At 29.5% G+C, this 14,967-nt stretch overlaps 2 protein-coding genes and 1 long non-coding RNA gene across 3 annotated transcripts; all 3 read right to left on the bottom strand.

The window, feature by feature from the left end:
* Window positions 1-287: 287 nt before the first annotated feature.
* Window positions 288-1,101, bottom strand: LOC108563635. The gene is made up of 3 exons (XR_001891103.1): window positions 1,069-1,101; window positions 886-1,010; window positions 288-822 (listed from the first exon to the last, which is right to left on the bottom strand). It is a non-coding gene; the product is annotated as an uncharacterized LOC108563635 (long non-coding RNA).
* A 2,660-nt stretch (window positions 1,102-3,761) lies between these two features.
* On the bottom strand, window positions 3,762-5,275 carry LOC108563632. The gene is made up of 2 exons (XM_017922369.1): window positions 4,560-5,275; window positions 3,762-4,459 (listed from the first exon to the last, which is right to left on the bottom strand). The coding sequence occupies exons 1-2, from the start codon at window positions 4,981-4,983 to the stop codon at window positions 3,873-3,875; spliced, it is 1,011 nt and encodes a 336-aa protein (XP_017777858.1). The 5' UTR covers window positions 4,984-5,275; the 3' UTR covers window positions 3,762-3,872.
* A 5,592-nt stretch (window positions 5,276-10,867) lies between these two features.
* Window positions 10,868-14,105, bottom strand: LOC108563641. Its single transcript, XM_017922378.1, has 7 exons — window positions 13,816-14,105; window positions 13,138-13,745; window positions 12,695-12,867; window positions 12,515-12,629; window positions 12,012-12,161; window positions 11,839-11,951; window positions 10,868-11,779 (listed from the first exon to the last, which is right to left on the bottom strand). The coding sequence occupies exons 2-7, from the start codon at window positions 13,559-13,561 to the stop codon at window positions 11,555-11,557; spliced, it is 1,200 nt and encodes a 399-aa protein (XP_017777867.1). The 5' UTR covers window positions 13,562-13,745; window positions 13,816-14,105; the 3' UTR covers window positions 10,868-11,554.
* Window positions 14,106-14,967: the final 862 nt, after the last annotated feature.

Here is a 14,967-nt window from a genome sequence, read left to right on the forward strand (position 1 = left end):
GTCCAAATACGAAACAATAGTTGGATACGTGCCAGACGCGCTTCATGTATAGGCTTTTTATGAATAATAATTAACAAATTATTTATATTTTAGCTTATTTTTTTATGTATTACATAATTATTATATAAAAACACTTCGTTGTGAAAAATAAAGTTTGAATTCAATAGGTACAGGATGAAGAATATACTTCAATAGTAAATAAAAGAGTAGAATAAAATAATAGAATATAAATATAATATTATTTTTTTTATTATAACAATCACAACATATAATATGATTTTGACACATTGAGCTCAAAAGCTTTGCCATAACTGAAACACATATTTAATAAACTAAACCACTCGATCTATACTTTAAATATTTTGTAATCATCTTCGAGCTGCACCCAAGATCAACGTAGAACTCCATCACGGCAATACCTCCAATTTCTTGGACGTTTGGAATACAACCTTCTCTATATTGCACCAAAACTGTAGTTCTTTAAGTAAAATTTAAATGTTTCATCTAAAGATATTTTAATGGAATGAATAGTTAATTTTCATTTAATACATAATTTTATTCTATAAACCTAAGGTTGCCCTGACTTGTCCTCCTTTTCATACGTCCGGGAACGATGGATGGATTTTGAACCTATGTTCAGTTTTTTTTTACATTAAGTCGTTGTCTTAGTTTACCAATTTCCTAAATGACAACTTTAGTTTAACCAAACGACTTACCAAAATATATTTTTCTTTAAAATTGTAGTGATGCTTTGCTGCTCTGCTTCTTTGTATGTCTTGTAATTATAGTTGTTCCAAGGTAACTGGTTTCTTACGTCTAACTCTAAAATAAATAAGAAACTTATATAACTTTGAGTATTTTGGTCTTGTATTTTAGAATACTTACATGCAATTATATTTTAAAAGATCCATAAAAATCACTTTCCAGTTTTTTTTATATATATTTTTTCATTATACTGAATATTAGTAATCGTATTAATAGCTTCAAATATTAATAAGTTTGAGAAAAAGCTAGAAAAATTAAAAAAATAAAATAAAATGCATCTAAATTTGATTAGTTTACTGATACCTAAATTGTCCACAAATGAAAAACGAATTTAATGCAACTACAAAAAAAAATATGTCAATGTAGATATTATGAGAAAACGGTAAGAAAGATGATATCAGTTATAGACTGGATCAATGGATTCAAGAAGGCGTTCAGCAATAAAAGCAAAATATTTACACAAACTAGATCACGATGCAGAGTATCAATATAAATAAATCAATTAAAAATATTGTTAAAGAAATTGTAATTATGAAATATATATATTGTTATATGATATCACGGTTATTATAATAAAGGTATATTTCGTAGATTTTTTCTCTTGATGACATCAGTAATCCAATATAAATAATTTCTACGTTAATTACTTTTAGTTGTATACGTTTATTAGTATTTAGACTCATACATTTAAATACATAATACTATAATTATTTGAAAATATTTAACATGCTCATAAAAAAAATAATACAGTGGAACCTCGCATAACGAACAAAAATGTCCGCTTAACGAGCGACGTTTCGGATAACGAGTGACGATGAGAAGAGAAGTCCCGGTACACATATTATGTGTATTTTTGAATATGTTTCACTATACGAGTAAAAATTGTGAAACGGATTTAACTCGATAAGCGAGGTTCCACTGTATATGTAAAGAGTGTGTAATATAAAAACAAGCAGTAATTCAGAAAGTAGTTAGCTCATCAGTTGCAAACACTAATTATAATGTTTAAATAATTAATACATAATTATACTCAGTCATATAAATAAATAAAGAATTTATAAAAAAAGCAATTATCCATGTTTTTTATACCAATTTTTTTTTTCAATTATTTATGTATTTATAATATATGTGTAATATCTCGTTTTACATATGAATTATATTTATAATCAGAGCGTTTTTTAGTAATATGTTAAATTACTAATGTAGATTATTTTAAATCTAAACTTAATAGCATATTCAAGCGTCAGAAGCACTTTGTAGCAGATTATATATATTACGTAATTATTTTATGTCATTTATGTAATACTGTTGCAATAAACGTTATTATTAATCCTATATTAATGTTGATATACTGTAACTATATTCTAGAACAAGTTTCAAGCTTACTAATTCAATTGCAAATAGGTGCTACTAGTTGTGAAATACCTTAAATATATTTTGTTTTTATAAGTATATTATAATAGTAAATTTCAATATAGTGTTGACTTATGTAACGTTCGATGAAAGCAAATTAAGCCTTATTCTTAGCTTCATCTACTATGCACTGTGCAAACTGAAAAAGTTACTAAAAACATTGCACGTGTATCATATTTATATAAATAATTCGCAAAAAAAAAGAGTCGTTAGTTAAAGGCAACTTTTTCAGATTAAAATAAAACTATGGGACATGCTACTGATTTCAATGCAGATAATGCATTTGCTATATGCTAAACTATACTATTTAGTTTACTTAATCCATATTGGTTTATCCATTTTTTTTTGTAGGAAATCCACTTCAATGCTGTTATCCTTACTGGGAATTAGAAGTCTGTTGATGATCTGTATCAGTAGAAGTCCTTTGGAAATCCATAGTTGCTGCGAACCAATTCTATTTAGGGAGGAAAAATGTTGAGATTAGTTTATAATTCAATTACGATTAGGGAGAAAGGTAATGTGAATGCATGATCGAAGTTCCTACTGTTCAACCAATCAAGATCTTCTATATTTAGGGCTTTATTGCGCGGGTGTGAGAAGGGTGTCAGCGAAGGGCGAAATCGATGGTAGCTTACTTCGTGTAGGTTCATAGTCGAGGAGTTCATAGTGAGATCCAGTTAGGGTTGCCAGAATTTTACTTTGCACTTACTACAAAATTAACGTATTTAGTGATCGAAATTTTACAATTTTTACAAATATATGTAATTTATTTGAAAATTCAGCAATATTGTTTCATTATATTTATTATTATTTAAATGATCTGAAATTTAAATCTTGACTCGGGATTTTTTTTATGAAATGTTCTAGAGATACGGGATAATTTGGCAACCCAAGATATTTAATTTTTAATAGTGAAATGTTTAGTTTTCTTGTTTGAATTTGTGTATTAGTGTTGCATGTTTATTAGGTGGGTGTAATTGAATTACCCAAGTGTTTATTGATTGACTAGTATGAATCATCATTATCAACGAGGAAGAAAATCGAAAACCACACTGAATATTTTACAACGATTTCATTGTGATTTTAGATGTTGTATAAATAGAGACACTAAATTTGTAGAAGGTAGTGATAATAAACGTTGGGTGCTTAAAAAGTGGATGTGCTAAAGATATTTCAAATCACAAGTTATATTATTATTATTTTAAATAATAATTAACCTATATATAAAATAACTAGTTGGTGAATATGAAATATTAAAAAAATGGGGTACATTACCTTTAAAATTTCTCTCCAGCTAATGGTAGTCCTTTGCCAATAATCGAATATAGGACAATTGATACCTATTGTTGTACCTATGCTTAATAGTTCTTAATAATTCATTCATCCTTTTATGCAATTGTAATATTTCTACGAGATTTTTTTTTATCCTTGAAATATTTTAAATAGACACAAATATTAATAACTAAATTTGATATAATATGGAAATTGTTGGTTGTTGACCTTCATAATTACTATTATTGCCGCGATGTCACTTGCAATAAAATAATTAATTAAAACTATTGCATTTATATATAAATGTTGCTATTCCTAAAATCTATAATAACGTTATTTAGTAGAACAATTTATTTTTATGGAATTATATCAAATGGTTATGGAATAATTAAGATGATAAATTCGAAAGAATAAGTTTTTTTTTAGTAAGCGTTTTTGTTGATCCAATTGTTAATCATACGTCTGTATGATGTACACTTGTCGGAATACGGCTCATGATCGCATTTGTGTTTGTTTTCTTCACATAGACAGCATTTCGGGGCTTTAGCATTGCAGTCCCTATAGGAATGGGGACCTGAGCAGTAGCTGCAAGCCCTTGATCCTGTACAAAACTTAGAAATATGACCAACATGCTGGCATTTGTAGCACCTCAGTATACCGTTATAATCTTTAACGGTGAACCGGCACCACCCAATTGTGACCTGAGAGCCAGCAACCAAAGATCTAAACCTTCGATTCACCTCAAGTACAACATTTTTCGCTAATCTTGATCTTACTTTATAAGTTTTGAAATGATGGATTTTAACTTCCATCTTGATCCTTTCCACATCTGGATACTTCGCCTTAATGAAAGAGTTTTGCTCCACAAGAGATCGAAATAATTTTTCGCTACCGACAGACAAATCTAAACCGGTAATTATAAGATAAGGATTGAGCTTTCTTTGTTCCGTTACTTGAGTATTAGTTAACTGAGTGTTAACAGCTCTTTTAATAGGAACTGCATCTTTATCTGAAGCACAAACAAATTTCAACGTTACCATCCCCGATTTGCAAGAGATTATTTACAGCAAGATTATTTTTAACTATTCAGGATTTTAAATTGTCCTTACCAATAGTTTGGCAATTTGTATCCTTGGCTTCGTCAACAGGAGTTTTAAATTTGCTGATTCCTTTCTTCAAGCATTCTGCATAAGTCATCGTCCTCGGAGGAGGTACTGGAATTATTTCTGGCTTTTCCTCACAAATTTCTGTAGGTATTTGCTCTTTAGGGCACATTATTGTACCGTACATCTGTTGCGAAATACTGTGCCACTCATCAACTTTCAATCTAACATCTTTCAGTCGCCTCAGATTTATCAGTATCGATTTGGGATCAAGAGAATTCATAATTGATTTCTTAATACCGTTTATCTCGTTGTGGTAACTTTCTTCGAGTTTCTTGATCAGTTTCTGCTCTATAGAAGACCAGCTGCTGCTCAATGATTGGGATGTACTGTTCACTTCAGGATGAACTGAAGCTCGGTTGCTAGCCATATTATGCGTGAGTTCTTCTTAGAAATTCAACAGCAACTGCTGCGAAACAGTAACGTGCTGCAGTCGTTGGTATTGTCGAGACACTTAAATGTAATAATACTAACAGCACCAACAGATCAAATGATTATCGTTTTAACGATTGTTCACTCGAAATCAAATAATGGGCTGCACCACTAACAATAAACGGCAGCCATAATACTTGCAATCTGTCAGCAATGAACATCTCAACGAGTGTATTTAACAACCCTGAAAATCCAAAATCACAACCCCCCGATTTGAAATTTTCTATTTATACTAAAACCATCATCAAATTATAAATGAAACTGTATCCTCACATATTATAAATAAAAAATATCCCTTTTTTTTACACTATACTACATAAATCCTTCAAAGGACATTTGGCACAAAGGATAAAATAATCTATTGATCTTAGAAATACTAAAAACAAATGGCAATTTAAATTATTGATTATTAGGGACAATTTTTAATTATAAATAATAACTAAATAAATATAATCAAAATACTATATAAAAAAAATATAAAATTAAACAAATTAAGAAAATAATAAATTCATTATTTTTATTTGTTTATATAATAAATAATCAAATGATTTGGCTTCTAATTAATTATTTAAAGAAAAAAAAATTAAAATATTTTAAAGTTTTAGATTTTTTATGTATCTTTCGTTTATTTTATAACAAAATTTAAATTAATATGAAAAGTGACTATAAAAAGATTGTCTTAACGAAATGAAAGGGTTTGGTTTAAATTGAAATTGAAATAAATTTGATTTAAATATACATTATAATAAGTCAGGTGTGCATCTGGCTATTGACCCAACGTTATTTTAGGGGATGTGATTGGTGCATGTTTATATCAATAACCATAGATATTCGGGTGCAATCGTTTCAAAACGACTTCTTTGACCCGATCTGCCCGTTTCATCGACACAAATCCACCCACCTGTATATTGATTTTCGCCAGTACCAAACTTCCCCTGTCAACAAATATTTACAACGCATTTCCAAAGCAAATTATTCTCCGAAAATATTTATTAAATAATTTCCAAATAAATAAGTAAAACAATTTTATCCAGCGAGTTTTAATGAAATAAATATATACAGTATAAAATTAATCTATTTCATAAAATAATTTATCTATTTTGTACATTTATTGTATTTCTCGCATCGTCTGGTAAATGCTTAACGTTGTCAATAAATATGGAGGTTAATTGCCTTAGCAAGATATACCAATCTTATATAACTGTCTTGGCGAATTTATCTTTTATTTATGTATGGTTGACGATGATCTCGTCTTTACAACATTGAAACATGGATACAATGGTATTAATTACTTGAACAAAAACAGTCCAAATATGCAATTCGTTCTTGATTCTTTCTTCCTTCCAGGATCTATTGCCTTTGTACGCAATTGACTCTAAGCTTTCCTTTTTTGTAGTGTCCTTTAATACAACATATCGTAAATGTTCGACTGGCATTGTATCAAAAGAAACTGGACAAGATTGCCTCCAATTTCTTAGCTAATTCAAATATTGGCATGCTAATCAGAATCCTAGATATATTGTTAAAAAAATCTTAGGTTCTTGGCGAAACAGCGTAGCAGACAAGGCGCAATAGGACTGATAGATAAACTGCTTTGCCACAGCGAGGGCGCTGTCATTGAATCTTAGTTGGAGGCCGATAATTCATAAAGCATCAGTACCAACTACTACAGGAAAATGAATTTTTAAAATCATAATTTCAAATCATTATATCTCTATAGCGAATTATTACTTGAATCTTTGCAACAGACGGAAGTAACTCTAAGTAGATGTCTATAACATCATCGTTCCTCCGAATTGGAGCTATTTCTTACAAATTTTATTTTTATTTTAACTAGACATCGACATCTATGGTCATTAGCCTAGAAGAATTAAATATTAATCTTCTAATTAGGATTATCAATAAAGACAAAATAAAAAAATATTTAGACTTATGTAAATCGAAAATAATAATAATAATGAATTATCAGAAAATATTATGTTAATTATACTGCATTAATATAATGATTAATATATCAACGTCATTAGTGTAATTTAAAATAAAATTATTATAGATGGATGATTCCTAGAATATCGTTAAAATGTTCAGTGAATTCGGACTAATCAAAACCGAACTTGTGTAATTTGGTACAAGTTTCAGGTAATCTAAAGTATAGTTAGCACGGTTTCGCTGTAATATGATATATAGATAGATATATTGCGGAATTCCTCGTATAACATGGTTAGTTACAATATAATTTCTCTCTAACACGATCATTTAATTGTGTTTCTATTTTCCGTGCTATAGGAATTTCGAGAAATGGACAAAAAAAAATGAAATACTGTAAATTATTAGTATTGAGTCTAATATAACACGGTTTTATCCAACACGACATTTTCTAATTTAATTGTCTTCCTATTTTCCGTGCTATAGGAATTTCGAGAAATGAACAAAAAAAATGAAATACTGTAAATTATTAGTATTGAGTCTCATATAACACGGTTTTATGCAACACGACATTTTCTAATCTAATTGTGTTCCTATTTACCGTGCTATAGGAATTTCGAAAAATGGACAAAAGAAAATGAAATACTGTAAATTATTAGTATTGAGTCTCATATAATACGGTTTTATGCAACACGACATTTTCTAATCTAATTGTGTTCATATTTTCCGTGCTATAGGAATTTCGAGAAATGGACAAAAAAAATGAAATACTGTAAATTATTAGTATTGTTATCAAATGTTTTGACTTGTATTGTTATAATTGATTAAATGAAATGAGCGTTGATTGTTACATAATAAATTGGACATGACCTATTCAAATGTGACGCCTAATCAATATAACGATTTCGCATTATATTGTGTCGATGCGTGATTATTTCCAGAACGAAATATATCCGTTCAATAAGTTTAGAATTATTGTTAAAAATATGAATTGCTAATATAAATTATATGATTCAATAATATCATCTTCTATTATATTTATAATATAATTATATTTATAATAGAAGATGATATAAAAAGCAGCTAAAAATGTGTTTAAATAATAATATAAAAAATATTATTTCAAAATGATAATAAAATCTAATTAAAAATTACAAAATATTCTGGAAAAAAATATTTATTAAATTCAATGATTTACAAATAATGTATAAACATTCAAAAGTTCCAAAATGCTACGCAAATAGATAATTTATAACTTACATATTTAATATAGAGATGTTCAATATTTTTTTACCCAACATATAATGATTCCTTATAACTTTACTACTGCTGGGCGTTTTTAACATATTGACGCATGTAATGTTATGTCACGCTGTTAGGGTTGCGACAACTGTCACTAGACTACACTTACAGAGTTACGAAGCCTGATGTCATTTAGCCAATATTGAATCTTACATGAGATGTTTTGTCCATGTCTTTATTTTCATTTAGATTGTATATTTACCAGTTTAAAGCTAGATTTGAGGTAAAGATTGATTTAGTCGAAAAATATCAATACTATGGTATATATCCTTGGATGGTGTAATAATGGTTATGGTTCTAGTGGTTAAATTCAATCTACCTGAAATTTTTTACAAACATGAGCGTCCGTATATTCAGTAAATTCCATCAATTATGTTCTATCCTTTATTTAAAATCTTGAAGAAATTTTTATTTATAAAAAATGATTCAATTTATTATTTCATTTTAAAATTAGACAATTTTATAATTCTACTGTTAATTGCATACAATTTAGAACAACCAAATGAATTAGTATAGGCCCCTCTTTATCTCCCTCTTTGGACGACCATGACATTCTGTTATATGCTTTAGGCTATTATGGCTATTAAATGATTACTGCTAATAAATATGATTTATTAAATATTGTATTTCTTTTAATTCGTAGTTACTTCCGGTTCACAAAATTAAGTTGGCGCACAAGCGCGTGAAAGTTTTCAATAGTTCAATAATATTACGTGAAAAAATAAAATTAACATGTTCAAAACTTATACTTATACATTTATATTTTATTATTCCGACATTTAACATTACTCATTTATTTTATATGAGTAAAGTTAAACAAAGTCTAGTAGATTGGTTCCTGAAAAAGCCGTGTAAAAAAAATGATTATGGTAAAAGTACATAATCAGTAAATGTATACATTTCCAGATACATATCCAAATTTACCGGCTTGAACGGAACAAAAACAGGAACGGATGAAAAGTTTCAAACTGCGATTTTTAAGAAAATCCTTTTCACTTTTTTTCAAACATTCTGAAACTCATAGCACTCGTCAACAGCACGAAGATGCCAATAGGCTCGTTGGAAAGGTGAGACTTTCAGCTCAGGGTTGTCGAGAAATTCACGAAAGACAGACAAAAAATTTCGAAAAACGTTGTTTCTCTGTTACGTAATGAATATTACGTAACTTTTGCAACGAAAATTTATGTAATTTTCGAGTTATTTTGGGAAAACAGGAACAAATGAAAAGATTCAAACTTACATTTACCCACCATTTCCGGGAAATGTATTACCCAATGACGTCGGTAAAAGTTCATATAGGTAAATGAAACATATAAGTTATGTCATGCCAAAAAAAAAACTAATCACAGAATTATTTTATTTATTTCTTTACAATTTTACAGATTTTTAACCCAACCCAACCTTGATATACAACATCTGTTTCTCGTATTTGTTATTTTCAATTTTTACCGATGTATGTAGGTAGATGTAAACATTTACCGGTAAAAATAGGTATATGACGCTGCTGTCAGATTTATACTTACATTTACCTAAAAACATCGTGAAATGTTTACATTTACCAATTGAGTACTTTTACCGTAACATAAATAAATAATCAGAAAAAAGGTTTTTGACATATGGTATTATTATATAAATTCACGTACCTTTTTCAACTAGAAGATCATATTTTTCGATTCATTGCTTTAACTCATTCATTCTTTTCATAATGATCTATAAATTTTCTTACAGCATGTCAGAAGAGGCACAACTTCTATTATTTCATCATCCTCAAGAGGTTTGTCAAGCAGCAGTATCATCCGCAGATGAAATTTCAACTTTAATTAGAGGAATATCCCATTTGCCAACAATCTTGTAAAAATAATCCGTAAAAACAGATTTGAATGTATAATTATAATAAATAATTTAAAACAAAGACCAAGAAATAACCCATAGGATTTATATATTGTGGTTTGTTGTATTTTGTCCAATAATCTATTATTATAAATAATTTAAATATGTTGCATAATAAATTTTCTTTATTATTTATTTAAATATCGCACCTATATTGGGAAAATTGGCTATTTATAGATGAAAACTATTAACTTTCAAATAGTATAAATTCTTCTAGCCAGGAATAAATAAAAGGTTCTGTTAACGTTTCCAATTATTTCAATTCTAGTAATTTTGGAGATTACTATGATCCAGTACTAAACAAAATTAAATGTATTATTAAAATACAAGAAATAAGGAGTTTTAAAGCATAATAAAAGGATATTTTTATCTTAAAAAGAAAACGAAAGATATTTATTTTATTTTAGAAATATGCATGTAAATTAAATGCAGACGTCAGCTGACAACTCATGTTTACATAACTGACATATTTATATTAAATTTAATATTGTTAAATATGTTTTATCTTGTAAACGTAAATTATTTATGACATGTATTTATTGGATTGATATTATTGTCTTCATGAAATTATTTTGTCTATAATTTTCTACAGCTATGATCAGATGACTTTTGTTCAATCTTATTCTTTGATTCTTGATGATATAAGGAATCCAATACGATTGTTGTTGTAGGCAACCAAACGATCGACGAAAAATAAGAAAACCTTTAACTTTTCATAAAAATTTATTTAACAGCAATATTCGATTAAATGCAAAATCCATAAAATTAAGCTCATTGGTAGTGTTTAAGTTTTGAATGTGTTTTTTTTAAGCACACGCGTAGATATTAAAGTATGCCAGAACCGCGATATTTTGAGCAACTAACCACTGGTAAGATAATCCATTATCAGTGACAAAGCTAAAGATTAATAATAGTTTGCTTATATCTCTACACCTAAAAAAATCGAGATGGCCGTGGATTATTACATAAGGTGCGAAATGTGTGTTTTGTGTATAGCTCGCATTATAGCATTCATAAACGTGTTCATTCTTTAAAACCATCATTAAAATCAACTGCAACTCTAATGAAATGATAATCCAAACGTAACTGTAAATATCGCTAATAAGATTGTCTCCGTTCGAAAGAAAACATAATAAAATTATGAAGCCTTCTAAAAACTCAGCAAGATCAACAACGTTTTAAAATGTATATATCACATAGCTTTAGAATATGATTTTAAGATCAGATCGATGTTGTTTACAATAGAATTTCTGTCCTGATCTGAATAGAGAAGGTGCACTTGTGTCGTTGGTTACTTTGTTTCAACATTATTAATTTTTTTTTTGCTTGTTCGTTTGTATATAGCCTATCTGTGCCTAACAAAGTGATATGTTGGTATTATAACTAGGTCCTTAGACGATAACGCTACGCCTATTTGTTTTGTTATCTGGTACGTATTGTTCTAAATCTTCAGGTTGTGCGTTCAAGGCCGAATAGTCGACTGGAAATAGAGCTGAGGATAAAGGCAATGGAGTTGCTCCTAAGATGTAGTGTCCAGGTCCGTTAGGGTATCTACCCAACAGATAATTGGAAAAGCATAGTCGAAATGCTTTAAAACCTAGTAAATGGTCGCCGTTCTGAAAATTTGTTTGTTGCAACTACCATTAGAGAATTACGAAATCGTTAGAACACTTACGGAAGTCATCGCATAGTACGCAAGGTTCAAGATCTCATCTACTTTACTGGATTCAAGGCCCAGTACTGATGAATAGAATGCATTCAATTCTTCTTTAGTAATGATGCCACTATCTACAAGCACATACATTTTAAACAACATTTTTTTCCCGTCGTATTTACAACAACACTCACTGGTTCTATTGATGACTTGAAATAATACTTTTACAAAGTACTGCAGCCATATTGGAAAGTCGTTTAAACTTTTACTACCAGTCACTAGTTGCGCCCATTTGTACAACCAACCATCTAGAGTTAAATAAGTTTGGCCATTCACCTGAAAACCTGATACTCAAATTAGTAATTCTACTAACTAAATATAGATGAAAGGATCTACATTTGTAATTTATAAGTCACATTGAATATGAAGAACTGAGCTTGGATTGTAAAACAATATGCTTAACTTAAATGAAGTTTCTAAGCTATTGCTCAATTTTTTTCAATAACATTTCAATATAACAGGTTTCCTTTGTAAATTTATTTTATGTATTTAAAACAATTGACATTTACGTGGAACAAGAAACCTAAAGAATTTATGCTTTTTTAATTTAAAATCATAATAAATATTATAACTTATATAATAAAGTACTTGATTAAGTACAATATGAAACGTATAAAACTAGATCTAAGATCATTACCTAATTTTTCATCGTGTATTTCTTGTAAAAATGTATCCATAAAACCTCTTTCAACTTCCCTTAGTATATTGTATTCAGGTGAGTTAGTGGACCAGTCAGCAAAATGTCTCAACCGCTTAACATAAGAAGAAAAAAAAAACAACATTATCTCTGATCTACAATATCAACTAATGCATTTACCTCTATTAAGGCCCCAAAGTCTTGATCACATATAAGTTCATCTTGATCATGATCAAGGAGAGTTGTAAAGAAATGAGTAAATTTGTTGGTTTGGATTGGTGTCAGCTCAAATAATTGACTCTCATTTTCCCATGCTTCCATTGTATCAACACTAAACCTGTCCACCCATGTAGCTAAATAAAGTACCATTAAATTAGTTGGATTGAACTTGAGTAACAACAAAAGATAAAACATGCAATAAGATGTATGTATTATTTTTTTTTCTAGATTTAAAATAAAAATTACCTTTGGTCTATTTAAGAGGGGGAGTTTTAAAATGTGTGAATTAGGAGTGCTTTTGATAAGATCTCTGAGATTAAGAGAGAGATAGAAATAACTAAAAAATAAATTGAGACAGTGCATTTATTTCATGCTAGTTGAGTGATTTTTAGTAATAGGCTTACTCCAAACGTGTACACTCCAGCCACAGCTCTCATTCTGTGAGTCAGTTTTATCAAGTTTTGGTCCAATCTTTTTGTCAGCTACCACTTCATACTCAGGTAAGGTCCTCCACCTCTTCAACAGATCTCTGGTACGATCCCTTGTCCGATCACAGGCATGTCTCCAATTTGCAATGATCTTGTTGGGTACCTTTATTGATGGATCTGTACCTGTTCTATATTCAAGCTCCATTTTCTTTTCATCAGCCTTAATCTTCACTGAGCCTTTTTGGAAATGTACATCTTTCTCGCCCTTCTGGCTAGCACTGGAACTGTTCTTATCCACACTCTTCGTACTCTTAATACTACTGCGAGATGCAGTGAGGTCCTTGTGACTGCTCTCTCTACTACTTAGTCTAGATACGTTCTCTACGGACTCGTTATCCATTGTACTTTTAGACTTTCAATGGAATAATAACGAATGTTTACTAACTACTCGACTCATGCAGGATTACTGTAAATGCCATTTGTACTGTCTCAATCTACTACCTCTTTAAAAAAAATATACCGAATTGATTCTGTCAAAAACAAGAAAATCAATTCCAACTCTTATTCCTACATCAAGAACTTCACTGTCAAAAAATTTAAACGGTATAAAGGGCGATCAACGTACAAAAAAAAATCAAGCGTATGCCTACTCACATTTCATCAGAGCTAATTATCAAATGATGATTAAGATTATCAATCGACCCGACTTCTGTCTCTCTACTTGCCAATCGTTTAGCGCCTTCCGAGTTTTATAATAAATGCGACCTCTGTTTTTTTACTTTAGTTTCTATTCCCTTCTTCTTCTTTCCTCTTGTTTCTTCTCTCTCCTCACACGTCGAACTGCAATTGTGCAAATGTCAAGTGTCAGATAGAGAGTAAATCGAAAATAACATAAATATTTTTGCATCCATTTCTATATTTATACATTAATCAATTTCGCAAGAACCAACTGAAACAAATAATATATACCACTATATATATATAAATATATATATATTTCTGTTGCTAGGATCACAATACTTATATACAATTTATTTTTCATCTCACAATTGATTGATTGATTGATTTGTTTTCACCACCATTTAACTATTATCTCCTGATTTGTCCATTATCAACGAAATTCTTTTCGCCAGATTAGGATACCGATCGAACGAGCGGTTGCGCGATTACGTAAGCGTTGCGCAACGGCTCAGGGAATCTCTAATGAGAAGCGATCTTCAAAAACAAAGCCCGTTGCATAATGCTGTTGCTGCATTAAGAGGTCAGGAAGGTTCACGGTGTACGCAAATTATCTTTTGAACAAATATGATTTACAAATGTTATTGTATGATGATGCTCTGATTTTGACCCTCTATACACTGCTAATCTGCAGATTAGCGCTGATCAATAACTTTTTACCAATTTCAATCATATTTGCATAATTCTAATTTTTTCTTGCATTATCTGTATGGCTATGTAATTGAGTGAGTGAGGAAACATTTTTAGTATTTATATCCCAGGTCAAGATCATCCCTATTTTTATATTGTTTAACTACTACTTTATACGTTTAAGTAAGCTTCAAACCAAGGGTTTTTTTTTAGTCTATACTCCTTATTCTTTTCCTCCCTCCAGAATACATTTAGTCTATACTGAAATTGGAATTTTTAAAAGAATAAGGTAATTGAAGAAAATAATGTTATTATTTAAGATTTTTTTTTTAAATTTTCTTTGTGGTCCAACTAAAGCAACTTCATTATTATTATCGTATTAGTATATCTAATTGTCATCCTTGCTTATCATCTTCGTTCTCAATGGAATATAGTATT

The sequence above is a fragment of the Nicrophorus vespilloides genome, unplaced genomic scaffold (assembly GCF_001412225.1).
Source record: "Nicrophorus vespilloides isolate i.1.1-1 unplaced genomic scaffold, Nicve_v1.0, whole genome shotgun sequence".
Lineage (NCBI taxonomy): Eukaryota > Metazoa > Arthropoda > Insecta > Coleoptera > Silphidae > Nicrophorus > Nicrophorus vespilloides.

Bases quoted from the DNA above. Each gene is read 5' to 3' on its own strand.
- LOC108563632 (XM_017922369.1), bottom strand. From the start codon at position 4,983: ATGGCTAGCAACCGAGCTTCAGTTCATCCTGAAGTGAACAGTACATCC. The intron at 4,460-4,559 runs GTAAGGACAATT...TTTGTGCTTCAG, and splicing joins TACAAATTGCCAAACTATTG to ATAAAGATGCAGTTCCTATT.
- LOC108563641 (XM_017922378.1), bottom strand. From the start codon at position 13,561: ATGGATAACGAGTCCGTAGAGAACGTATCTAGACTAAGTAGTAGAGAG. The intron at 12,630-12,694 runs GTAAATGCATTA...TCTTATGTTAAG, and splicing joins ACTTTGGGGCCTTAATAGAG to CGGTTGAGACATTTTGCTGA. The intron at 12,162-12,514 runs GTAATGATCTTA...TTTGAGTATCAG, and splicing joins AATACACGATGAAAAATTAG to GTTTTCAGGTGAATGGCCAA.